Source organism: Hemitrygon akajei, chromosome 5 (genome assembly GCF_048418815.1).
Source record: "Hemitrygon akajei chromosome 5, sHemAka1.3, whole genome shotgun sequence".
NCBI classification, from domain to species: Eukaryota; Metazoa; Chordata; class Chondrichthyes; order Myliobatiformes; family Dasyatidae; genus Hemitrygon; species Hemitrygon akajei.
In genome coordinates, this window is record NC_133128.1 from 45206485 (window position 1) to 45232312 (window position 25828).

The following is a 25828-nucleotide window of genomic DNA, read 5'->3' on the forward strand; positions in this document are numbered from 1 at the left end:
TTATTCTGGTCCTAGCTGTCTTCAACTTCTGCTTAATTTTGCTTTAACACCTCAGATTGGCAATACAGGCTTTGAAAAGGCTGATACTCTTTGAATGGAAGAGAAGAGATGCAGGAGACAGATCATTTAATTTCCACAATTAGGAGAGAGCTTTCTGTTAGAACAGTCAATATTGGAGGCAGCAACATTTTATTCCCTGAATGTTAAGCCATTAAAAGAAGACAGAGCAACTGTTACCAAATGACTTCTAGTAAACATGCAGCTGCTGGCAAATTAACTACCCCCTGTTTGCTACAGCATCTATTTATGAGTTTTCTTTAACTTAGAAAATTAAGGCTGACTATGAGCATTTATTACTATAATTGCTTTCTTTACAAAAAGAGAAGCCCAAGCAAAACTATTTGAACAATCATCAGAATTTGTCGCACACACAAAATGCTGGAGGAACTCAGCAGGTCAGGCAGCATCCACAGAGGAAAATAAGCAGTCAATGTTTTTGGCTGAAACCCTTCACCAAGACTGGAAAGGAAGGGGACAGAAGCCAGAATAAGAAGATGAGGGGAGGGTTCAGGAGTACAAGCTGGCAGGTGATAGGTGAGATCAGGTGCGGGAGAAGGGAGGTGGGGCGGGTGGGGGAAGGGTTGAAGTAAGAAGCTAGTAAGTGATAGGTGGAAGAGCTAAAGGGCTGAAGAAGAAGAAGGAATCACTGTTGAGGATTGTGAGCTGAAGGAAAAGGGGAGGAGGAGAGGAATCAGAGGGAGGTGAAGAGGTAGAGGCAGTTGGTGAGAAGAGAAGAGGTGAGAGGGTAACCAGAGTGGGAATGGAAAAAGAAGAAAGGAAGGCGCTAGAGAAAATACCTGGAAGTTGGAGAAATCAATGATTGTGCCATTAGGTTGGAGGCTCCCAGATGGAATAAAAGGTATTGCTCCTCCAGTCTGAGTTTGGCCTGGTCGTAGCAGTTGAAGTGGCCATGGATGAATGTGTCAAAATGGGAATTGGAAGTTGATTTCATCTGACTGCCTGTAAACTTGCACCTTAGGTCTTGTTCTCTCTAAATCCAATGTCTGAATGTTGCCTTAGAACTTGGACTTCTTCCCACCCTGAAGTGTCACGGAAGCCCATTTTGCCTGTGACTCTGCAGGTTTAAAGCAATTTTCTTTTCCAGAAGTGAACCTTATTTATAAAAACAAATAAAGAAATGAAAAACATTAGTAGTGCTTTCTGCTTGTACAACCAGTATTCACAATCTCTATGTTGGTACTGTTGTCACATCTTGTGTACAGAGCATCATTACCACTTATGTAGTCTCCTCCGAAGATTCAGAACTACAAATATTTGAGGGGTTTCTACATACGACTTAGCCCTTTAATGTCTAGCAGCAGAAGCACTCAAAATTGTGATCTTCTCCCACAAAGCCCTTATATTGGCTGCACTAAGCTTTTTTGCAGCCCTAAGGTTGTCCTCCTGAAGCCTGGAACGTGCCTGTCAGCCACACCCCCTAACAGATCTCATTGTACTAGAAGAACAACAAGTCTCAGGCAGACAGAAGTGCACCACATTGAGCTGATGGAGCTTCCAGCAGCACTTGATCTCACTCTGCATCCCTGGGAACAACCCATAAATCAGAGACCCTCTCCCCTACCCGGTTACACTGCTGCTAGGGATGAACCGTGACAAGGCACCCTGCATTGCTTTTCAGTCCCTCTTTGCAAATAAGTGAGCAGCCGTCCCATTGATATCACAGCCATGCCAAGATGCACTGACAGTAAGATTCTGATCACAAAGGAATGATCTGACGTGGCGAGCTCCTCTCATCACCAGGCAAGGCAGGGTTGGGTGCTTTTAAACCAGCTATAAATACAGAGGGGAACCAATACTTACTTTCACACCGTCCCTACCCTACTTCACAAGAGGAACCAAATCATGCAATGTGTACAGTAACAAAGGTTATGGTAGCTACTACTTTTTTTTACCAGTCTAGACGTTTGCTTATTGGAGGGCTTTCAGATGAAGAGGTGATAAAAAGTAACTTTGACTAAGAGTCAGTAAAGCAAAAAGCATAGCAAGTTGTGAAGATCCAAGCACAAGTGAGAAAAAAGTCAGCATGAATATCAAAGCAAAGTGTACATAATCAGCCATGATCTTAATGAATGACGGAGCAGGCTCAATGGGCCAGATGGTCTACTCCTGCTCCTGTTTCTTATGACCACCAGTGTGACCCAGAAACATTCATATTTTCATTTAGAGAAGGGAAGGTTCCAATAATGTGAGAGACAAATCAATGGTAGATAATTATTCTTTCCTATAGCAAGAAGAGTTTGACTAAGGCAACTCCAATGTTTGGGCAAGGGATAATTAATAGTTCAACAACCAGAGACGCTGAGAATGAATAAATACCCTCTTCAGAGCAGACAGTCAGAGAGGGGAGCTGCAAACTAAGTGTAATGCCCTGGTTAAGATTTCTACTGCTGTGTTGTGAGGCCTTTTTATTTTAGCAGTTTTCTGCAAAAGTAGGTGTCCTGCTAGTAAGAGTATTTTGGCTTTGGCTAAAGATAAGGAGCCATTTTGTCCAACTTTGGAATGGTGTGGCAGCCAATCAGGATTGTCTTGGTACGTGTCATAACTTTCTGCCAAGTGGGATGCAGTGGAAGATTTGAGAGAGAGCGAGGCGGGATCAGGTTTCTGAAGGACAGTAGTCTGCTTTGGGGCAGGAGCTGCGGAGCAAGGTCAAGGGAAGATGCCCGCAGAACGCTGCACAAATGAGAGACCCGTTGTAGAAGTGCTTTGTGAAGATGAAAAGACCCAAGGAGGAAGTGTCCATACTCTCGAGTTAGAGAGTCTTCTCAAGATAGTCTTTGAAGGAAGTTCGAACTGTGGCTGGTGTCTTTCACACAGAACGTGGGCTCAGCCCGTGAGTGCAGCGATGTGCCCATCTATTGCAGAAATGAGCTCCAACATTTAAGTGCACATTACACTGGTTTAACTGTAATGGGTCCTTTTATCTTTCTTTTCTTTTCCTGTTAACTGTTTGACAAAGTTGTAAAATTGGTAAATATGCTTCCTTTATAATTTCATGCCCATGTACGATCTGATATTTCCTGGTGAACAATACCTGCATGTGAGGCAGTATTTACACAGCATTCACTACGATCAATATTCCTTAATCAGAACATCCTAACTTTTCTATTCAGTTACACCCAAACTATACTAATCCTAACGGTGTGCTACTTATGGAGTGTGGCTTTCTCACTGCTGAGTCACACGGTCATTAGCAGAGCTAGCTAACGAGCCAAGTTTGTACATGAGCCCAGTGAGAGGGGTAAATTTGTGGGGTGCTCGTCCAGAGATTGAATGCTGTACAAGAATTGATTAAGCAGTTTATTTGTGTCTTTGAGCCAGTGTTTAAAACTAATGCTTGTGGAAAGTGTTATGCATCATAATTAAGGTCCTTTATTATGGATACCACAGGGATTAAAGCTTGGTGCGATATGAAGAGAGTATCCATATGTAATGCTTGAGTTTGAGATAGATGGATGACCGAACTCCTGATAAACTGTTAATTAGAATACTGAGTTCTGTGAGAGTACTGGACAAAGTTTCACTGATTAAACGGCATTTTGACCAATCAGCTGGTAAGGGGGTCATGTTAGTCCAAACCAGTGACGTGACTGAAGTTGCGCTGTCCAATAGGATAGGGGCACCTGGGGAGATGGAGCCATGGCCTGTCCATATCTTTAGAGAAGAGGGGGATGAGGCTGAAGGTGAAGACTTTAAAGACAAGTTGATCTTGTTTTTGCAGAGTGAGGGAAAGGAGTTGTCTGATGTAAGAAGTCTAATAAGTTCTTCAGTTTTGAGCTGGTTTTGGCTATTGGTTGATAAATGCCAAGGTGTACCTGTGAGAGCCAGTTATGGTAGGCTGAGAATGTTCTCGGGAGTCGAGCCCACACCCGATGAAGAAGTAGAATATGAGGCTTGGGCTGAGCAGACATCTCAGTTACTGGATGATTGGCAGTGAAAAAACTGAGAGTGAGTGAAAGTTTAAAAGGTCCGGCAGCTGATATAGTGAGGTTCCTGATGGCAGAAAACCCATTAGCCACTTCAGCTAACTACGTGCAAGCCCCAGAAGATGTTATTGGCACTACTGAAGGTGCAGCCGATCACATGATGAGGTTTAGGCACACATTCCAGGAGGGAGGAGAGAAGATGTCTGCCTGCCCTTTCAGGTTGGAGAAACTGCTGCACTGTTTGTACCACAAAGGGGCATTCAAATGTCTGAGAGAAATTGCTTGAGGGTGGAGCAATTTGTGAAGCGTGCGCTGTCACATGACATGATTGCTCTATGTTTTCGAATGACTCACAAGATGCACCTGCTCCATCGTTTACCAAGTTACTTAGAGAAGTTAGAGAGGAGGAAAACATGACTGAGAAGTGGAAGATATCCAAAAGCCAAGTAATGTCTTCAGTGACAGCCTCTATTGTGGAAGTGACCCCCGATGCCACAGAGATTGAGCTTTTGAGGATGAGGTGAAAAGCCTTTGAGCTGAGCTGACTTGATGGATGTCTGCCAATGTTTCAGCTAAACTTGACATATCCTTTGGGAAACCCAACCCACCTATAGGACCTACCAGCCGAGGGGTGCTGCTAAAAGGGGTCTTTTGACTAGAGATACGACTGGTATTTCCTGTTACAACTGTGGAGAAGATGGACATTTCAAGTGAGACTGCAAGGGACAGGGAAATCTTGGAAAAGTAAGTCAGTGATTGATCAAACAGAGAAGAAAAGAAGCAAAACTATGGAGGTACCAGTAAAGGAACGGGCTGACGTCTTGGAGAGAATGCGTTCCAATAAATGTATCAAGGGAAATACTAAAGTGCAAAACACTATTCCTAAAGGTTTAGCGGGACCAAGCTCTGGTGTATCTATATGGATTGAAGGTTTTTATGCTAGACACAGGTTCTCAAGTTACATTGCTTTATAGAATTTGACACATTTACCATTGATGCCACTCAGTGCCCTTGAGATCTGGGTACTGATGATTACCTGTATGATGGGTACTTGTAGTTGAACTATTGATTCACTTGTGTTGGTCTGTCTGGATCAGGTTGAAAAAGGCAAAGATTCCATTTTTGTGGGAACAAATAGTCCATTTTCTGTGATAGGCATTGAACTTTAGATAACATTCTTTAAATATATTTAAAACACACAGAGGTTTTCTATCTTATAAGTAATTTCCAAATTACAAACCAATTCTAAAACACAAAGAATTTCCAAAACACAGGCTCCTATACATTAAAAAGAAATACCAATGAGCAGCAGACAAACAAGTTGTCTGTCACAGAGATCAAAGTCAGAGGACTGGATTCTAGTTCACCCCATCTTTCTGTTATTCTTCTAGATGTTCCTTGATCATTCCTAACAAGCCTGACTGTTCTTTTACAATTATTATGGTTTTTTTTGCCACTTGGGTGACCTCACACACACACACAACATTGTTTCAGAACCTTTTCACACAGATGGTCCGAAAGCTGCTGGACGGAGTTCCCAATTACCCACAATGAGTGCTGTGAATGCTGATTCTTTAAGTACACAAACCTTTCAGCGATTGATAGATCAGCTATTTGATGTACTAAGTGATAGTATCAATCTGGTCTGCAAGCTTCCTAGAACTAAATAACTTAACCAGTGTGGTCTAGTTTGATACAAGTCCAATCAACACAATCCCATTGCAATGTTAGAAGTAGCAGGTACAGGGGCTGCCAGAATAGCATGGACACTGTAGTTTGTTACACAGTGCAGTTGAGTGGGAGAATAAATGTTGTGGATGGACACCAATCCAGTAGGCTGCTTTGCTCTAGATAGTCCAAGAGTCATTGAGCAATACAGCCCAAAGAGTCCATGCTGACTATATTCCTCATCCAGCCAGTCCCAAGTTCCTGTATCAACCCTATATTCCTCCAAACCCCACACCTTCACATACCTATCAAAGTGCTTCTTAGATGATATTATTGTATCTGCCCCAATCACTTCATTCCATATACTCACCATCCTCTAGGTGTAGAAGTTACCTCTCATGTCCCTTTTAAAACCTTTCACCTCATCCTAAACCTAGGCACCCTAGCTAGGACTCTCCTACCATAGATAAAAACTGCAGTTAGCCTCCATATATAAAAAGAATCTAAAAGGTCATCTCCTCAATCTCCTACTTACCAAGAAATAATGACCCAGCCCGTCTAACCTTTCCTTATAACTCGGTTCCTCCAGTCCAGGCAAAATCTTAGTAAATCTTCTTTGCACTCTTTCCAGTTTAACCACGCTTTTTCGATAACAGGATGACCATAACTCTAGGATTATATGGGTCGGCACAATATGGAGGGCTGAAGGGCCTATACTGTGCTGTAGTATTCTATGGTTCTATGGTTCTACACAGTACTCCAAGTGCAGCCTCACCAACAACTTGTGCAACTGCAACATAACGAGCCAACCTTTGCACTAGATGATCCTTTTTTCTTAGAGAAATAATGCAGAACAGGTCCTACTGACACAATGTACCCCACTGCCCAACAACCCATCTACTTAACCCTACAATGACCAGTGAACCTACTAACAGGTATGTCTTTGGACTGTTAAAGTAAACTGGAGCACTCGGAGGAAACCCATGCACTCGAGGAAGGACGTACAAGCTTCTTTCAGAGAGCTTATTGAGTGTTGCTGGAGATATGCTCATCCAGGCAAGTGGAGGATGACTGAACGCTCCCAGTGGGGACTTTGCAGACAGTGGAAAGGCTTTATGATGTTTGAGCTTGTATCTTACCAAACTTCTGACCAGCACCATTAGCAACTGTGACAATGTATGCCAGTTTGTCAATAATGATCAGGAATATTGTCGGTGGGAATTGATATTGGTGATACAAATTCCATTGAATGTTAATGCATGGCAAAGATACTTTACCAAAAACATGGATAGAAAAGATTTTCAGAGGTATGGGCCGAACATTGGCAAATAGGACTACCTCAGATTGAGACGTTGACCGGCGTGAATGAGTTGGACCAAAGGGACTGCTTCTGTGCTTTCTACATATTCTGTAGGACCTATGGCCCTACAGTTCCTACCAGGCTGCTGGAGATGGAAGCAACCTCAAACTGTTCGAATCATATTGCTGCACAGGGCAGGTCACCAAGTCTCTCAGTACAGAGAGGGAGAGATTCATGTCACTCCGTCCTACCAGAGACAAACAAGAGGGACAGAAAGGAAGAAACGACATGCCAGTTGATGTAGCATTTGATGTTAGGAAAATGTTAGAATCTGTTGTTATAAAAATATAGAATAATATCTACAATGAAAGTAACACTATCACTAACTAGAGAGAACTTCTGCTGTTTATAATCTACTTTGGATGGAGGGACTAAGCATATCGTGGCCACATTTGCCGATGATACAATTATCAATGGTAAATTGTGAGGGAGGGACACAACACATTTTAAAACGGATATAGATAAGTAATTGGGCAAAATTTAGCAGATGAGGCATAACATGGGAAGTTGTTAGGTTTTCTGCTGTAGAAGGAAGAATTATGAAATACTAAAAGGGAGTTGACTGCAATAATACCAGTAGTGCAAAAGCTAGCATGCAGGTCTTTCAGATAATTGGGATATCTAATGAAATACTGGCCTTTATTGCAAGGGGTATAGAGTAAAACTGTAAGGACAAGGTACTCACACGACTACACCTGGAGTATTACTTACAGATTGGAAATTCAAAATAGTACACCTGCACTGGAAGCAGTACAAAGAAAGTTCACTGGGTTGTAGTTTGGAGAAATATTGAGCTGGATCTTACCATAATTCTGAAGAGGATTAAGAGGGTGGATGTCCACACCCTCCCTCTTTTAAAGATATCCCAACCCATTGGGCATACCTTCAGAATGAAGGGTGATCCATTTAAGATGGAAATGAGGAATTTTTCTCACAGAAAGTCATAAGTGCTTGAAGCTGGTAACCCCAGAGCTGTTGAGACAGAATCATTGAATATAGTCATGTTTCAATCACAATGGAGTCAAGAAGCGTGGGCAGAGAACACGAATGTGGTGTTGAGGCCAAGGTCAGATCACTAACAATTTTGTTAAGTGGTGGAGCAGACAAAGGGCAAGCTAGTTCTTATGTAGGAAGAACAAATATGAGGGAGGGGAAACTCACTCATTTTGCAGGCTTCCCATGCATTTGTGTGAACATTGTGTGAACATTGCTATTTTTAAAAATTAAGAGACACTGATGCCTCTGTTTCCAGTTTCTTCCCCCTTCCTTTCCAATCCTAGTGAAGGGTCTTGGCCCAAACTGGTTATTCCTTTCCATGGATGCTGCCTGACCCACTGAGTTTCTCTCACAGGATGAGCTTTGGACAAGGCTGCACATGCACTTTGTCTTATCAGCTTTTTAAGAGAAATGCTGCTGGTAAATGCAAGACCACAGAATAGGAACAGAAGTAGGTCACCAGGTCTCTCAAGCCTGCTGTATCATGCAATACGATCATAGCTATTGCAGTAATCCTTCGCTGTGCATCTCATGTGTAACCACAGGCAGCACATCATTCATGTGAACGTTTGTCATTTTTCTAACAGAAATCGTCTGTTGGAACTTAATCTGCCCACTGTAGCAAATCCTTGGGACTTGCCTCTTCATTTAACTTTGATACCTTGCATCCATTACCTTAGTATTAACCTGGATTAATCCTGTAGATAAAGAGTCTATATTCCCCTCTCTACCTTCTCTGTCAAGAATTCTTGCTCTAGAAGAATGTCAGGATGGCCACTGCCAACCATCTCAGCCGTTCCTTCCAGACATTTCATAGTTATAGCACTTCAAAGTCATGTAGAATGACTTCAAACAGTGGGTCTGACCAAGAGCTCATTTCCTTGCTTCAGTCAGCATCGCACAATGTGAACCAGCAGCAGCCAGTCATGGACTTGGGTTCCTTGTAATGTTATACGACAAAGTCATGATTTGGACTGGTAGCGCATCTTTTGTGTCAGGCCTCTGAATATCAGATGAGGATAGTTTAATTGCACATTGTGACTACTAACCAATTAACCAATATCTCCCACCTCCACAGTATACCTTGTGTCCTAAGCAATCATATCAACCTGTGGACATAGCTTTAGGATACTAGAATGTGACTACATGTGCTTATCTGGATGTCCTGTCTGCTCTTTTATATAGCCGGAACAAAAATTTGGAATTTAGTGTGGAAATCCAACCACTGAGGTACTAAAATGCAGATTAATACCCCATGAAGAAGAATGAGAATGCCCCTTATAAAGATCAGTAAGCTCCTGAGGGGTATGACTGGTTAAATGTGAAGATGTTGTCACTAGTTGATGTGTTTTGAACAAGAAGATTACAAGGTTACAAGGGAAGAATCTGGTCATTTAAAGTAAAGGTACACAGGTATTTCACCTTGTACTGGTGGTGGATGAAAGTCTGGAATTCATCACACCAGAAAGTTCTGGAGGTGTGATCATCGGAACTATTTGAAAGATTAAATAACTGAGGGCTAAGGACACCCTGGTCTCGTAAGGCCAGGGGGTGGTAAAGGGGACAAGATCCCACTACCTATTAAATGCTCCCAATGGCATGTACCTCAAATAGCCTCTGATATCCAAATCTAGCTCCTGCCGTTCACGTGTGGCTTAGCTACTAAGCTTGGCAGGATTGCTTCCACTGACAAAAGAAGGGGAAAAGTTGGGTTTCTGTCGCCTTAAAGCCAGTCACTTTGGACAGATGGGGCTTGTTAGCCGTGGTTGGCAGTTCACCTAGGAGAAGGAAAACTCTGATCTCAAACCTTTGCTGCCTTGCGGCTATATCCACACATGGGCAAGGCTTCGGGAATAAACCCCGAGGGAAGAAACTGGAGCTGGAGACCCTTAGGGAGCCCTACATTGAGCTCAACATTGACTTGCAACTCCACCAACATTGCTGGTACCAAACTGTAACTGTCTCTGCCATTCCTTTGGGTTCATCAGGGGGAGCTTGCTACATGGGCAACAGCTTTCTCACAATATCATATTGCCTAGGCTTGTGTATCTAGACAGCTAGGACAAAACATCACCTCTGACTGAAAGATGCCCTCACAAGGACACCAACACATAAGAGGAGTTGGAGGCCAGGGTAGATCAACTATGATCGTTTTGAACAATACACAGGCTTTAGGCACCTGGTGACCTACTCTTGCTCCTCTCTTGTGGTCTTCCACTATCAGCAAAATTTCTCTTAAAACCCTGATAAATGAAAAGTGGGTGCAGCTGTTCTAGCCTGAAGCTCATACTGTGAGAGCTTGCCGTTCTTTCAGATGGCGAGATGTACACAGAATTCTGAGAAGCAGATATAAACTGCTTCCTCTCGCAGTAGGCTACTGCAGGAAACTGTATTTGCCTGGTGGTTTTTTTCTTTAAACAAAAGGCTGCCTCCGTTGTAGATCTTATCTGCAGAAATACATTGAGTAGCCACTGAGGGTAGTACCGTGTGGGACGCCAACGCCAGCAGAAGTATTTTAACTCTAAAGTCAGAGTAAATTTTACCCATTTTAGCGGGCTGTTCTAGGTTTAAGTTACAGGGAGAATACAGGAGAATGGGACTGAGAGGGATAACAAGTCAGCCACGATGAAATGGCGGAGCAGACTCAAAGTGCCGAATAACCTAATTCTGCTCCTATGGTCGTATTTAGTGATTGTACTCAGTTTTCTCCGGGATTGCATCTCCCGGCAACATTAACCCACGAAAAGGAAACACATTAGGAGCTTCCAGAGTTGAGATGAAAATGATTCCCTCAATAACAAGGCAGCATATGACTGGATAGAGTGAGGTGATCCTGGAAAATGCCATGTATGCTCACTTAATCTATACTAAATTAATTTCCTGACATTTAAAGGCAGTGTCAGAATTCCTCACCATCAGCACCCTGGTCAAGGGAGTCACCATTGATGGAAAAGTCAGCTGGGCCATCCACATAAATACTTTGGCAACAAAGACTGGGTATCCTGTGACAAGTAATTCTCCTCTTGACTCCTCAAATCCTTTCACCCTCTGCAGGGGACAAGACAAAGGCACAATGGACTACCCTCCAGTGGGGTGAATGGGTAACTTTAATAAGCCTTGTTATCTCACACAAGAAGGCAGCTCATTCATTTGCACTCAGTCTGAAGGCCAGAGAAAAGAAGGACAGGCCAAAAGGGAAAGCACAAGACTTTAGGCAGTCCTAAAGTAAAGCTGAGTCTCAAACGTTATCTGTATCACCAAACATACCCATAACAACAGTGAGCACATTTGCAAAGTGTGCAGGATTAATGCAGTACAAATACTTTGATAATAAACGTACTTTGCTCGTTGAGGTCGATTGCTCACCAATTATTGGTTTTGAATTGTGTTTGTTGAAAGTGTTGGACAGATAAGCTCATGCTGAAGTTTATGACTCAGGAAAGGCTTCCACTGTTAGGAAGAAAGTATTGCAATGTGGACATGCTGCAGAGATTACCCTTTCCCTCTGGGGTGTTTGCATGGCTGCATAAGTACAGCTTAGTGACATAGGCTGTTGTCGGCATGACTGATGCGCGGTTTTCCTCCCACTGATGTCATAGGGTGGGATTTGTTACAAGTGAGCCCTCTCAGTACTCTATGACAGGTAAAGCCACCTGTACTGATGAGCAGGTTGTGCTACAATTCATACCTGGATAACTTCTGCATCTCCTGGTGCCTAGAGCTCATGACCTTCTACTCTCATCGGGCCCAGTACCTCCTCCTCCAGAAATGACAAGCTGCTATCCTGAAGAGGTTCTCCTTTGGTCTCCTGCCTTACCTGTTTGTCGAAACAAAAGAGCTGGTCATAGACTTCAGGAAGGCGAGCTGTTCATATACTCCTGTCTACATCAACGATGTTGAGGTTGAGAGGTTTAAAAACTTCAGATTCCTAGGAGCGAATAACACTAATAGTCTGTCCTAGTCCAACTACGTAGATGCCTCAGCCACGAAAGCTTCTATTTTTCACATTCTTCTTTTGGACATTGATTGTTCGTCAGTCTTTGTTTGTTTATGTATAGCTTTTCATAAATTCTCTTCTATTGCTTTCTTTCCTGCAAATGCATGCAAGAAAATAAATAGGAGCAAATGGTTACATTTTTGATAATAAATTTACTTAGAATGCCTCTACTTCTTTGGGAGGCTAACAAAATTTGGCATGTCCCCATCAACTCTTAACATTTTATATTGATTCAGCATAGAAAGCATCACATCTCGATGCATCACAGCTTAGTACGGCAACTGCTCTGGCAGTGACTGCAAGAAACTGCAGAGAGTTATGGACACAGCTCAGCACATCACAGAAACCAGCCTCCCCTCTATAGATTCTATCTACTTCTCACTGCCTCTGCAGAACTGTCGGCATATGACCCAAGACCCCACTCACACTGGACATTCTCTCTTCTTCCCTCTTTCAATGGGCAGAAGCAGCTAAATCCTGGAAGCTCATGTCACAAGACTGAAGTGGGCTTCTACCCCACTGTTCTATGACTATTAAATAGCTCCCTAGAACAATAAATTAGATACATGACCTCACGATCTACCTCAATATGATCTTGAACCATTTTGTTATCTGCACTGCACTTTCTCTATCGCTGTTACAGTTTATACTTCATTGTTATAGCTTTATCGTGTTCTCCCTCAAGGCACTGTGTAATGATCTGATCTGTATGAACAGTACATATAACCAGAATAATAAACCAATTGCAATTCCAATAGTTAACATTTGGGAGACTGGGCATGTTCTCAGTGAGTGTGTGGAATGGTCCTGAGGTGATCTTGGATGTGGTGAGTGCATCTAAGCAGGGCACAGTGTCACTGCTAGATAAGTGGTGATTTCACTAACAAAGTCGGCATTATGCATCCGTATATTGGGACAAGTGTGAGGAGCAGAAATAACTTGCTTTAGTGAGTGAGACATTAAGACAGAGTGACAGGAATAAGAACATAAGACATAGGAACAGAATTCAGAGATTTAGCCAGTCGAGTCTGATCCACCATTTAACTGTAGCTAATTCCTCCATGATGCCATTCTCCTGTCTTCTCCCCATAATCCTTAACCCCTCTATCAATCAAGAACCTATCAGTTACTCCCTATCAGTTACAGCAATGAATTCCACAGATTTGCCGCCCTTCACCACAATTTATTGTGTAAAACATCACTGATATTACAAGGACAAGGTCAAGCACAACTAGCAGCATTCATTGCTCATTTCCATACCACATTAAACTTAACTAATTAAAATCCCTTTTCTAGTAAAAAAAAAGTTTGATTTGAGATGTGAACTTATTTGGTGATAAATTATCAAAAATAGATGTATCTCAAAGGTGGACTGAAGGATAATTTTGGAAATTAGTCTTCATTCGATACCCAAAACCAACAGACTCGTTGAACACAGAATTATTATAATTCAATATTATCAAGAGAAGATTTCCTTATGTTTACTGATTCATTCTTTTTAGTTATTGTGGTGAAGCTAAAATCTTATAGCTCAATGCATCTTCTGTCTACACCTTCTATTGTCAGAATTTTAAATGTCATTTCATTCTAACCATTTATCTGTAAAAAATGTTCTTACTGCTCAAGAACTGAACATTTCTATGAATACACAATCTCACCACTGGGTGGCACCATGTCTAGAACACAACAGTGTTCACCCATCCCAGACCCTTCCTGAAAAATCCGAGATTATTTAAATCTTGTTAAGATACTGACATTTTCCTCAAAGTTTAACAGTTTTGAGTCTTCTCATTTTGTAGAAATAAGTTGGGAAATAACTAATATCACTGATCTGGGGAACACATGAACAGAATGAGGCCCTTAGACCCAATTGTTAATGCTCACTATTAATATTAATATTAATTCAACTTACTAGCACTTGGTCTGTAGCTTTCTATGTCTTGGCAAATAAAGTACTTATTTAGGTGTTTCTTAAATATCCTTCAATATTTAAATACTATCTTCTTGCACCATCTCTAGAGCAGTGTTCCAGATTCCAGCTACCCTCTGGTGGAAGAAGTTCTCACTCAGGTCCTCTATCAGTCTCCCACCCCTACCCTAACCCGTGTTCTCTATTTTTTTTTGGTGGGGGGGAAGCACTTCCTGCTGTCTTTTTGCTTTAAGGGAAACCAACCCAGCTTATCTAGTGTACCTACGTAACAGAAGTACGAGAGTAAGGCCAGTGGAACAAATTCCGAGGGCCAGCACAACTAACCAGGCCTTTGCGCTGTGTGAAGTAGGGTTTCAAGACCTGTCCGTACTTTGGACTCAACAGAATGTGGCCACTGCTCTTTGAACAAAAGCCTGGAGGGAAAACGCTCGTGATTTTACTAAGATAACTCATGTTAAGTGCTACAATAATTAGGCAAGTTTTCCTACACTGAAAATGCCACCCATAATTCGACAATATGCAAAAAAATTCCCACACCACCACCATTGGCATTACGCCAATGCTTTCCGCAAATCATCAATAAAAACACTTTCACTATCAGAGGTCAGGCCTGCTTCAATAAGTGGTGGACTGGCTGCAATTCCTGTTTGCTTAAGCAGACAAATTAATGTTGACAGCTCGCCTTTTAAAATTAAATGAGACCCAATCCCAGAAATTGATTGGCGCCTCTTAAGGCTTAGAAAAGTCACATCCTAATTTCGGGTTTAGTAACTAAAGCAGAAGTGCTTCACCTGAACTACACGAGATTAGGCTTTTTGTGTGATCAATATATGTTGCTGTATGCCATTATATGTTGAATTCAGCTTATTCTGCAATTTTACTAATTTTGCTTTTGATTAGATTGTGTCTGATTGGATGTTTTTGATTTCTCCTCATGTCCTCAGTGTGCAGTGATGTTTTTTTTCTAAAATGCCAGTCTAGGATCATAAATCAGATCTCATTTCTGAGATTTGTCAAGAAAACTGTGGTGCCCACCCTAGGGAAAAAATATACAGGGTAATGTCAGAGTCATTCTGACAGCGCTTCTCATTGATACAATGATGGATGGCAGCTGATCCTCGGGCCCAAACCCCATCACTACCAGCATTAGGTGCTCAATTAGAGCAGATTCAGAATTGACAATGATTAAAGCCATTCCTTAGTATTCCAGTAATAGTTGTGGGGTGTGTAATGTTTGCGATAAGTCAGTATTGATAAATAATCTGTTAGCCATACCCACAATGCATTTAGTGTTCCCAGCCAAAATATCACAATAATCTATAAATCCAGATCTTTTTTCTAATGTCTACACCTTTGCAATTTACAAACTAAAGCATTCCTGCTGCATTAGAAGATCTGACATTTATAAAATGAATTTGGAATAGAACAGCTGATATGAGAATATTAAAATTGGGAAATATCCACATTTGAAGCTGCCTGAACTCATCACATTTGTGCCAAACAATATTGCAACGTGTGCTTTCATTGGCTTTCTTTTGCATTTGTTTAGAGCTGTGAGAGTGTGCAGGGAATTATGTGGTCTGATAAAGAGATATATTAACATATAATTTCTCAGGGCAAATGATTTTTTAAACGATTACATTACCCTTTACATTTCATTCCTAATTGTTCCCAATAAAACAGGAAATTGAAGCTTGAAAACAGGCTTCTGTTCTCCTTTTTCATTTGATTATTAAGCAGACCTTTTAGTCCCATGAAACCAACGATGACAGTTACTCAAATATAATAAATAGCTCATGCTGAAAATTTAATTACTGATGTGTTAAAGTTGTAGTCCGATTGCTCCCGAGCCAAACTATAAAGTTCACTATAATTGAATCTGGGGCTAGCAATCTTTATTTTGACTGTAAACTCTATCCATATTGATTAATTTGAAAACAGATAAGAAATGTTTAGTTTATGGGTGCTGCTGCCTGCCTAGAACTTCCTTTTGTTGGTGAAATTCCTGTAATTTCCTTTCTGGTTTTAAATGTGTGACCAACAACACATTACTAGATGACTAATCTATCCCTAATTCTGTAGATATATATTGATCTGACAGCATCCATCAATCCAATGAGTCAAAGCAGAATTTTATTGAACATCATTTTTTAAAGAGTTCCGTCTCTGCTGACATGATCATTTCTATTCTTACCATCTCCCTCTCAGCTCCTAAGCAGTGCCACAGGCTGTTAGGCTGCCGGGAGCCCAGAGGTTGGAGGCATCTGGGGTTAAAAACTACACAGAGAATGACATGTCTGAGTAGCGTAGCCCTGGGATTGAACCCCAAGGGCTTTTCTTCCTGATTGAAACAGCAATAGAGTTGGGGCATTAGGATTCTTGATCCTTTCAATTTAAAACAGAAATAGAATATAAAGTAAAACAGATCTGAAACAGAAAGAAAAGTTCAAGTCTTGGCTGTGAACTTTCAATATACTTGCACTTATGTGGTGCCATTTCAGGTCATAAAATTGAAAAGTAGGTGTATTATGGTGCATTTAGTCATTATTAAGTGTGTGTGTGTATATATATATATATATATTCTGGTAAAGAGTCCCACATCCAAAATTCAACCATTGATTTCTTTTAGTTTATCTATTTGTGTTTTTCTACTGTTTTATGTCAGATTATCCATTTTTAACATAAAATCTCTTCCTGTTGCTATTTTTTTAAATAACTGTGTTGGATCACCTTCTACAATGGACACTCACAGTAGCTGTCTCAGTGTGAGACTTAGCTGAGGAGTAGCATTGCCTGCATATTAGAAAACTCCCAGAACATTTTGCAAACAATCCTATCACTGTAGCATATAAGCAGCTACAAAAGCAAAGCCTGCAAATACTTAATGAAAATTTAGCCATTTGCTCTGATGTTGGTCAGGAAATCAGAAGGATATCGTCAAAGTCAAATGGAACTGATTGCTTCAAAAGGGCTAACATCACATAACATCTCCTTGGTACTAAACTTTTTGCCTCAATTTAAAAATGTTTACTTGATTGGCTTCATTAAACGTGTAATGTAGTACTGGCTACATGCTGTAAGAGAACATTAAGCTTGACTTTGCTGAAGTTATTGGGATCTTGAAAGGAGAACACAGTATCCACCTCTAAAAGGATCAATTTGTTCAAAGAAGTGCTGATAAACAAACTTGATGCTTGGGCATATTGTGGATGATATCTCCCTTTGTAATAACTAAATTCAAGACATTTTTCTCTAATTCTGTTACCAATAAGTTTTCTTGTGTGGTACGGATTTGGTAGTCTACTCATTGCCTAAATAATTTCTGCAAACACGAACATCTTCAGGGGAAAGTGATATGAGCAGTATCCAAGGTGGTTAATAATGGCTGTTTCTATCCTACTGTGAAATGCTAGAGATTTTGAATCTTTTTATAAGATTTGCTTTCAGCTGCAACTGCAGAGATTGCAATATGCTGCAGGCAATGTGGTTTTGCAATTAGAAAATAAAGATTTTATCTTCCACTGGTTACATTAACAAACTGAGAATCCTGTGTACTTTAAAGTATTTGTAAGTACAAGGGGTTTCCCAAAGCTTATCAAAACTCTGAGCCTTATTTAATGGGACATGCACACAGCAGCAACAACAGGAAATGCTAAAGGTAAAACTAGACAGATATATAACAATGCATTCAATGGTTTGGTATGTGTCATTAGGAAATCCTTCATTGACCTCATTGCACTTCATGGATTTATTTAGTTAAGGAGGAAATTTGATACCATAATGATCACTAGAGACATTTTCCATTTTGAAACAGGGTACTTAGCAATTAAGAAAATAAAGATTATTGACAGAAGTGCTTCAAAATCTTCTTAAGCATAAATATCTGGCAATTAATTTTCTATAACTGCATCAAAAATTATCTTTAATTTATATGTACAGAGCTTCCTAACATTGAGCAATCTAGAAACTCTTTTTCCATTGCCTCCGTTCTGTTTTTGATGAAACAACAATCAGATGTCCACTTACGTAGAATCTACAGAGGCTGTTTGTCAATACCCAGATAGGGAAGTAGAGAGAGAGGGAGCCAGTGAGAAGCTGCTGTCTAAAGCAGGCTTATGTTCCACAATCTGCCAGGTTTAGAAGCTGACAGCATTAACTGGATCATGTCCTGCTATTTTTGGAATATGTCTCCAAAATTAAGTTACCTACGGTGGAGAAGCAGTCATCTGAATGAGTGAGAGAACAGACTCTTTTATCAACATAATACATGCCAGTGCTTTTTGCTTTATCTGAACCACCATGCCGTTGAAATGGAAACTCAGTAATAGCCCCATTGAAAGAAGATTCATGGTTTCTGTTCTTAAGGCTTCTAGGGCAGCGACCGTCTCTCCAACGTACATGTAAGTGGTATTTTATTTTCTTTCAGCCGGCATGCTGCTGTGATCTGATAACCAAAATGTGATAGTAGGGGCAATTTGGAACTGACTGAACTCTATACTCTCAGAACATATGTTATTAAGAATAAAATGAGAATTTTCTAGGGAAGGAAAATTTGTAAGGATTCCCACAGTATCTCGGCTCTCTCGTATGGTCTTGTCACTGAAATGTGGAACAAATGAGAGAGGGTGTTCTAGGAAACGGTCAAGATTCTGATTAATGTTGATCAGGCGATTGTAAGCCGTTTCCTTGAATAATGAAACCACTATTTTAATTGTCTTGTGTTGATAATTTAATGGATCTCGGTCAATCTGATTTGTATTTATCAATGTAGTTCTTAAGATTTAAGTACTTTTAAATTTGAATTAAAATCATTTTGAGGAGATTCCTTAATTTTTTTTGAACAAATATTTTGCTTATCATGACTATAGCCTTTATTTTAGAAAAATATATAGTGATGCCTTTAAATAGTAGTATTATAGTAATGAACATACAATTGACTATGTAGGAAGAAATAAACAGAGAAAATACTTAGCAAGTAACGCAACATCCATGGAGAGAGACACACTTAAACTTTCAGATCGATGATCCTTCTTCTGAATGTAGGAGGAATCATTAACTCAAACCAACATACTCATTTATCAGTTCTATATTAACAGATGAGGAGGGTTTACATTGAGCAAGAGTATCAAATTGGCTTTCATCCACCATGGAATTGAGTTTAAGAGCCGAGAGGTAATGTTGTAGCTATATAGGACCCTGGTCAGACCCCACTTGGAGTACTGTGCTTAGTTCTGGTCGCCTCACTACAGAAAGGATGTGGTAACTACAGAAAGGGTGCAGAGGAGATTTACAAGGATGTTGCTTGGATTGGGGAGCATGCCTTATGAGAATAGGTTGAGTGAACTCGGCCTTTTCTCCTTGGAGCGACGAAGGATGAGAGGTGACCTGATAGAGGTGTATAAGATGATGAGAGACATTGATCGTGTGGATAGTCAGAGGCTTTTTCCCAGGGCTGAAATGGCTAACACGAGAGGGCACAGTTTTAAGGTGCTTGGAAGTAGGTACAGAGGAGATGTCAGGGGTAAGTTTTTTTACGCAGAGAGTGGTGAGTGTGTAGAATGGGCTGCCGGCGATGGTGGTGGAGGCGGATACAATAGGGTCTTTTAAGAGACTCCTGGATAGGTACATGGAGCTTAGGAAAATAGAGGGCTGTGGGTAACCCAAGGTAATTTCTGAAGTAAGTACATGTTCGGCACGACATTGTGGGCTGAAGGGCCTGGTATTGTGTTGTAGGTTTTCTATGTTTCTATGTTTTTAAGTTGCATACAAGTCATCTTGTTTCTCCAAACAATTATGTTTAAGTTGGCATCACTGTTAGCATAGACATTGTGGGCTGAAAGGCCTGTTTCTGTGCTGTTCTATGGTCTAGGTAACATAAATCAGAAGTGGTTCTATGTTATTGAGCACAAAGAATTTAATGAGCATGCCTGAATGTATATGAGCTTTATATTTCCTTCTCACGCCCACCATGTGTTGGTGCAAATACTTGATATCAGACAATGACGCAGCAGATCAATGAGCTCTGTTACTCAGAGTAAGTACAGATTTTGGCCTCTGTCAGCTTGACTGGGAGATTCACTAGTTAACGCATTCCCAAGGGTTCGAGGGCACAAGTCAGTCAGTTTCAATTCCCAGTGAGTGTCCAATTATTCCCTTTATATTTGTGAATAAACAGGTGCGAGGTGAAGAGAACGGTTGGGCTAACTCCGATTCCCTCATAGGAACACAGGTTGCAAACGATCACAGTCTAAATTACTCGACCTAAAATATCACAGCATCCATGAAATAATATCCAGTACCTGAGCAGCAGAGAGGAGAAAAATACCCCACAGCTCAGTGTTAGAGTATTTTTGCAGCTGGTTACAATGTCGGAAATTAGATATTTGATCAGTTAGTGTAGAGGTAATCTGACATAAGTGCTGTACATATGTCTCTTTCCATCCTGCAGTGTAACTTTACCCCTGATTTGTTCAACCAGCATCCTCCTACACTCATCTATTATTTGTGGTATTCCTTTAAACTGTGCTTGCCAGGTGAGTAAGAAACAGCAGGAGAGAGGTCTCCCTGGTGTCCATTTACCTTTCCATTGATTTCTCATCCATTGGGAACTGCAAGTGTCAGCCACACAGATTTGTAGACCATAATTGCCTAAAAGATCAGCTGTTTGCTCTTTTGTGAAGCAATGCTGCAAGTTGTGTTGTGAAGTGCTGCGCTCCCGTGTTTCATACCTAAACAAAGGAATAGAACATAACGTTCATCTGAATTATAACCATAGAGTCGGCATGGTCTTCTAAACTATTGCTTGCACTGAATGTGCTCCCATTACAGTGCAATTATTATTATTAAAATTAAAAATAATAATAATGTTAGTTTATCACATTAGTATCTTGCCTGGTTACGACTGCAGCAGGAAGTGTGCTCCAAGTCAATTTCATTTATTTTAATGTGAGTGCGAGAATGTGCTGTAAATTGAGGGTAGGATTCAGGCAAATACTGAATCCCAGCAAGCCTTGCATTCAGTGAGGAAAATGGGGAGATATTTCTGCAGCTGTGGGCAGTTAAAGTTTCAAGTCGATTACCTTTCATTAGAACTGCTGACAGGTCACTGATCTGAAACGATAAACTTTTGTCTCTGCAGATGCTCCTGACGTACTGAGAATTTCCAGCATTTTGTCTTGCTTCAAAAATCCATCACTATATTAATTCAATTTTGCCTCTAAAGTTCTAATACGTTTCTGAACATATTGAAGAAGCATAGAAAACCTACAGCACAATACAGGCCCTTCGGCCCACAAATCTGTGTCTAACATGTCCTTACCTGAGAAATTACCTAGGGTTACCCATAGTAATAAATGAATTTATTACTGATTTAATTATTCTTGATTAGCCAGTGATGTCCATTCACAAAAAAACCTATTATTTTATGCTACAGCAAGTTACCATTTTAAAGCTAATAATAACACATACCAAATGCTGGAGAAACAAAGCAGGTCAGGCAGCTGCTATCAGAAGGAACAGAGTTGATGTTTCAGACTGAGATCATTTATCAGGACCTCCACAGATCTGGGCCCAAAACGTCGACTCTTTGTTCTTTTCCGTAGATGCTGTCTGACGTGCTGAGTTTCTCCAGTGTTTTATATGAGTTACTATGGATTTCCAGCATCTGCAGAAACGGTTTGTAATAGCCTGTCAAGTCTGACTGTGTCCCAGATGTGTAACAAGCTCAGATCTAACTGAGCCACTTTAGATGAGCAGCATGGGTTCAGCATAGACAGGGCAGAAGTTTAGCGACAACGAACTGAACTTATTGTTACCACAAACACTTAGCTGCAGTTTGCTTGATATCCGGAACTTGTTGCTGCCTGGCCTGTGCAAGCAGGCACCTCCCAGTCTCCACACAGCTAACAAGAGTTACCTGTCACTCATCACCTGCAGCCTATTTAAACCCAGCTCTCATCCACAGTCCATCAAACCAGCCAGCCTCAGCCACTTGCTCCTAGAATTCAGTTCCTTGTTGTTTTGTTGTGGTCAGTATCTACTCCCTCTTGTTTGTGACCCCTCACGGCATGTTATTTTGTAGCTTATTAGCAAAATTTCACTTGTGGCTTATTCGTGGTTGCTGCTCTGTTTTTGGGTCAAGCCGCCTCTACATTTCCTGACAGGATGGGTGAACCCACAACTGACCTAGCAGAGTACGCTCGCCTGAAGGAGATTCTCCTTTTGGCAGGGGCACACAATCTCAAAGCAGCAGGAGAAAACATTGACTAACTGCTGGCCGCTCTCAACCAACTCTCCGTCTCCACACAGCAGCCCCATGCTAGTCAAGCTCCTCCCTCAGAGCCCCAGGTTCCAGTGCCCAGACGCTTCACTGGATCCTCAACCCAACGCCACAACTTCCCATCGCAGTGCATCTTCCACTTTAAGCTCCAGCCACCTCTGTATTCTGTGGAGTGAGCCTCCGTCATCTCTCTCCTGACCGAGTGAGCTCTGAACTGGGCCGTTGCTCACTGCGACAATAAAACCACCATTTCAATAAACACGAGGAATGTTTTCTTGCGCCAGGTTTTTGACCATCCAGGAGGTGGAATTGGGACAGTGGGTCAGATGCTTTGCCAGCGTTGATGCTGATGTTCAGTGCTGGATTACGCAGTGGAACTCAGGACCCTCACGGCTGGAATCAGAAGCCCTGCTGGCCCGTTACCATCACGGCCTCAGAGCACTAGAAAGATGACTTGTCTACCCCGGAGATGACCTTGAAAGCCTCATCACTCTGGCCCTCTGAATTGACAAATGTCTCATGGAACGACCCGCCAGATGGAAACCCTGACTGCCTGAACCATTTCAGGCTGCAGTACCCTCATCAACAACACCTCCAGAGCCCCTGCAGATAGGAAGAGCTCCCTTAAACCGCCCCCCCCCCCCAAAAGCACTGAGAAACAACTTGTGGCACTCAGTGCAGATTACCCATGCATCAAATGTCTACTGGCCGGGAAAACAGCACCACCAGATAAAGATGAGAGGCCTGCTGTCTGGTAAGCTCCCCCTGGCCTCCCGTTCCAGCTCACTCCCTCTGTCGCCCTTGGCACCCCGACACCTCTACACATACAGGAGGCTCTGCTGGATTCCGGCGCAACAGGCAATTTTCTGGACTGACTCTGTGTGTTCAGCTTGCACTCCCTACCACACCTATCTCTCATCCCTTCTGTATCGCAGCCACTGACGGACATCCCTTGGGGTCTGGGATGGTCTTCTCCTGAGACCCAAGCCATCACTACATCGACAAAGCTCTTCAGCATGGCTTCATTTAACCAACCTAGTCCCCAGCCAGTGGAGGATTATTCTTTGTTAAAAAGAAAGGTGGGGGTCTCCATCCCTGTATCAACTACAAGGGACTCCACAAAATCACTATTAAGAACCATTGCTTGATGGATAGCATATTCAAAACACTTGGCAGGGTCCACATCTTCACCAAACCGAACCTACAGAGCGCATACAACCTGATCCAGAACTGCCAGAGAGATAAGTGGAAGGTGGCATCCTGTGGCCGCAAGAATTCTTGGTGATCCCTTTTGGGCTTTCCAACAGTCTAGCTATTTTCCAAATCTTCATCAACATGATCCTCTGAGACATGATACACAGGTTTGTGTTCACCTACCTCGATGACATCTTTGTCTTCTCCAAGAACCCTCAAGACCATACTGTCACATTTGATCAGTCCCTCAGCGTCTCCTCAGAAACCAAATTGGAAAATGCCAGGTTCAGAGCATTGTCATTTCCCTCCTGGGGTATGTTGTTTCACCCCAAGGCATAACCATGGACCCAGAGAAAGAGTGCACCATTGTTGAATGACCTTGACCATGCTCCCTCAAACAGCTACAGTGCTTCTTGGACTTCTCCAACTTCTATTGCCACTTCATCAGGAACTACAGACAAAATCACCACTCCTCTCACCTCACTCACCAGATCACCTACCTCACGGATAACCTGGTCTGCTACTGTGCAACTCAAGGGTCGCTTCACCATCACTCCAATTCTCACCATCCGAACCCCTCCTGACCTTTTGTGGTAGAGGTGGACGCTTCTGACGTGGGTGCTGGGGCCATCGTCTCTCAGTGAGGTCTGGATGGGGAGGCACACTCCTGTGCTGCCCTCTCACACAAGCTCACCACATTGTTATAGAGTAGGAGACAGGGAGCTACTCACCATTACGTGAGGAGTAGAGGCTGACAGGAAACTCCAAGCCCTTCCTGATCTTGCTTGACCACTAGAACCTCATATCCGTACCAGTGGCCCACCAACTCAGCCCACATCAGTCTCTCAGGGTCCACTTCTTCCAGCAATTCAGCTTCACCACCTCTTACTGACCCGGCTCCAAGAACCTAAGGCAGATGCCCTGCCATGACAGTTTGATCCAGCTGAAACAGAGATCAGCCCTCAGTCCATCATTCCATCCTCACAGGTCCTCACCCCAATCTTGAGAAGCAGATCCAACCAGCCCTACAGCGTGAGTCTCCTCCAGCCAGCACACCGACAACCGCATGTACGTGCTGGCAGCCGTGCGCACTGGCACTCCAGTGGGCCCACTCCTCTCTCGCCTCCATCCATACAGGCACATGGCTGACTCTGGGTTTTCTGCAATGCCGGTTCTGCTAGCCCACCATGAACACAGATAGCCCTCAGTCAGTTCATCACTGACTGCCCTCAATGTGCCTAATCCAATTCCTCCAACCATTGTTCCTGTGGGCTCCCAACTCCTGTAGTTCCATACCTCTGTGGATTTCATCACAGGTTGTTACTTTCCAATGGGGCCACGGTGTTGACAGTGGTGGACCGGTTCTCCAAGGCGGCCCACTTCATTGCCCTTCTCAAACTTCAGCCAGTCACTGAGATGGAGGACCTGGATCTCCGAGGTGTCAGTTGCCTCCACAATTTTCCCTCAGGACATTGTGCCACAGAGGAGCCCACAAATCATCTCCTGCTTCTAGCAAACCTTCTGCTTCCATCACTGCGACTCATTGAGTGTGTCCTTTTGATATCATCCCCAGACCAGTGGTCAATCAGAAAGAGCCAATCAGCAAGTGAGGATGTTTCTGTGATGCTTTGCCACTTCTAACCCGTTCACATGTGGGAAGAAGTATTTGCACAGGGCCGAACTGTCCAATAATCTACACACCTCCTCTGCCACAGATATGCCACCCTTTATGGCTACCAACCTCTGTTGCTCCCCACAGAGGAGCTAACAATGGAGTTCTATCTTCCAGGGTCCTGGTTCACTGATGAAAGAATGCTTGGAGGAGGTCCATCTCTGCTGCAAATCATACCTACAGCTACAAGGTTAACTACCACTGACTACTACAGCCTGGGGACAGTATCTGGCTGTCTACCACAGATCTGCCCCTCCATGTGGATTCCGGCAAGCTCTCAGCCCAGTTCATTGGCCCCTTTAAGATTACCCATCTCATCAGTCCAGCCACTTACCGTCTCCAGCTGCCACCATCCCTCAGGATCACACCTACCTTCCATGTGTTCTACCTCAAGCTCATTGTCCATGGACCACTCATCCCGCCTGAGTCTGCACTTCTGGAACCAAGGATGATGGAAGGTGGTCCAGTGTACATGGTTCACCCGTTGACGGATTCACATCGTCATGGGCAGGTTGTGCAGTACTAGACAGGGTATGGCCTGGAGGAGAGGTCAAGGTGCCATCCACTTCAATCTAAGATCCATCGCTCATTGAGGAGTTCCACCAGACCCATCCAGATTATCCTGGGCCTTCAGGGATAGGCGGTAGGAAGAGAGGTCCTGTCAGGCCTACACAGGCAGACACCTCCCAGTCTCCACCCAGCTAAGAGGAGTCACCTGCCACTCATTTC

General features: G+C 42.5%; 1 protein-coding gene across 4 annotated transcripts in view; it reads left to right on the top strand.

Moving 5' to 3' along the window:
* LOC140727719 (kelch-like protein 13) overlaps window positions 1-25828 on the top strand; it is a 75801-nt gene that overhangs the window by 17575 nt on the left and 32398 nt on the right. For 2 of the 4 annotated variants that reach the window (XM_073045411.1, XM_073045410.1), the window contains exon 1: window positions 18044-18355. The exons of 1 other annotated variant lie outside the window; for it this stretch is intronic. In XM_073045411.1, coding sequence (XP_072901512.1) covers window positions 18255-18355 — 101 coding nt within the window. In that variant the 5' untranslated portion in view covers window positions 18044-18254. Of the gene's footprint in view, window positions 1-18043; window positions 18356-25828 lie in introns of those variants that run through there. One more of the 4 variants, XM_073045413.1, reaches the window with a different exon arrangement.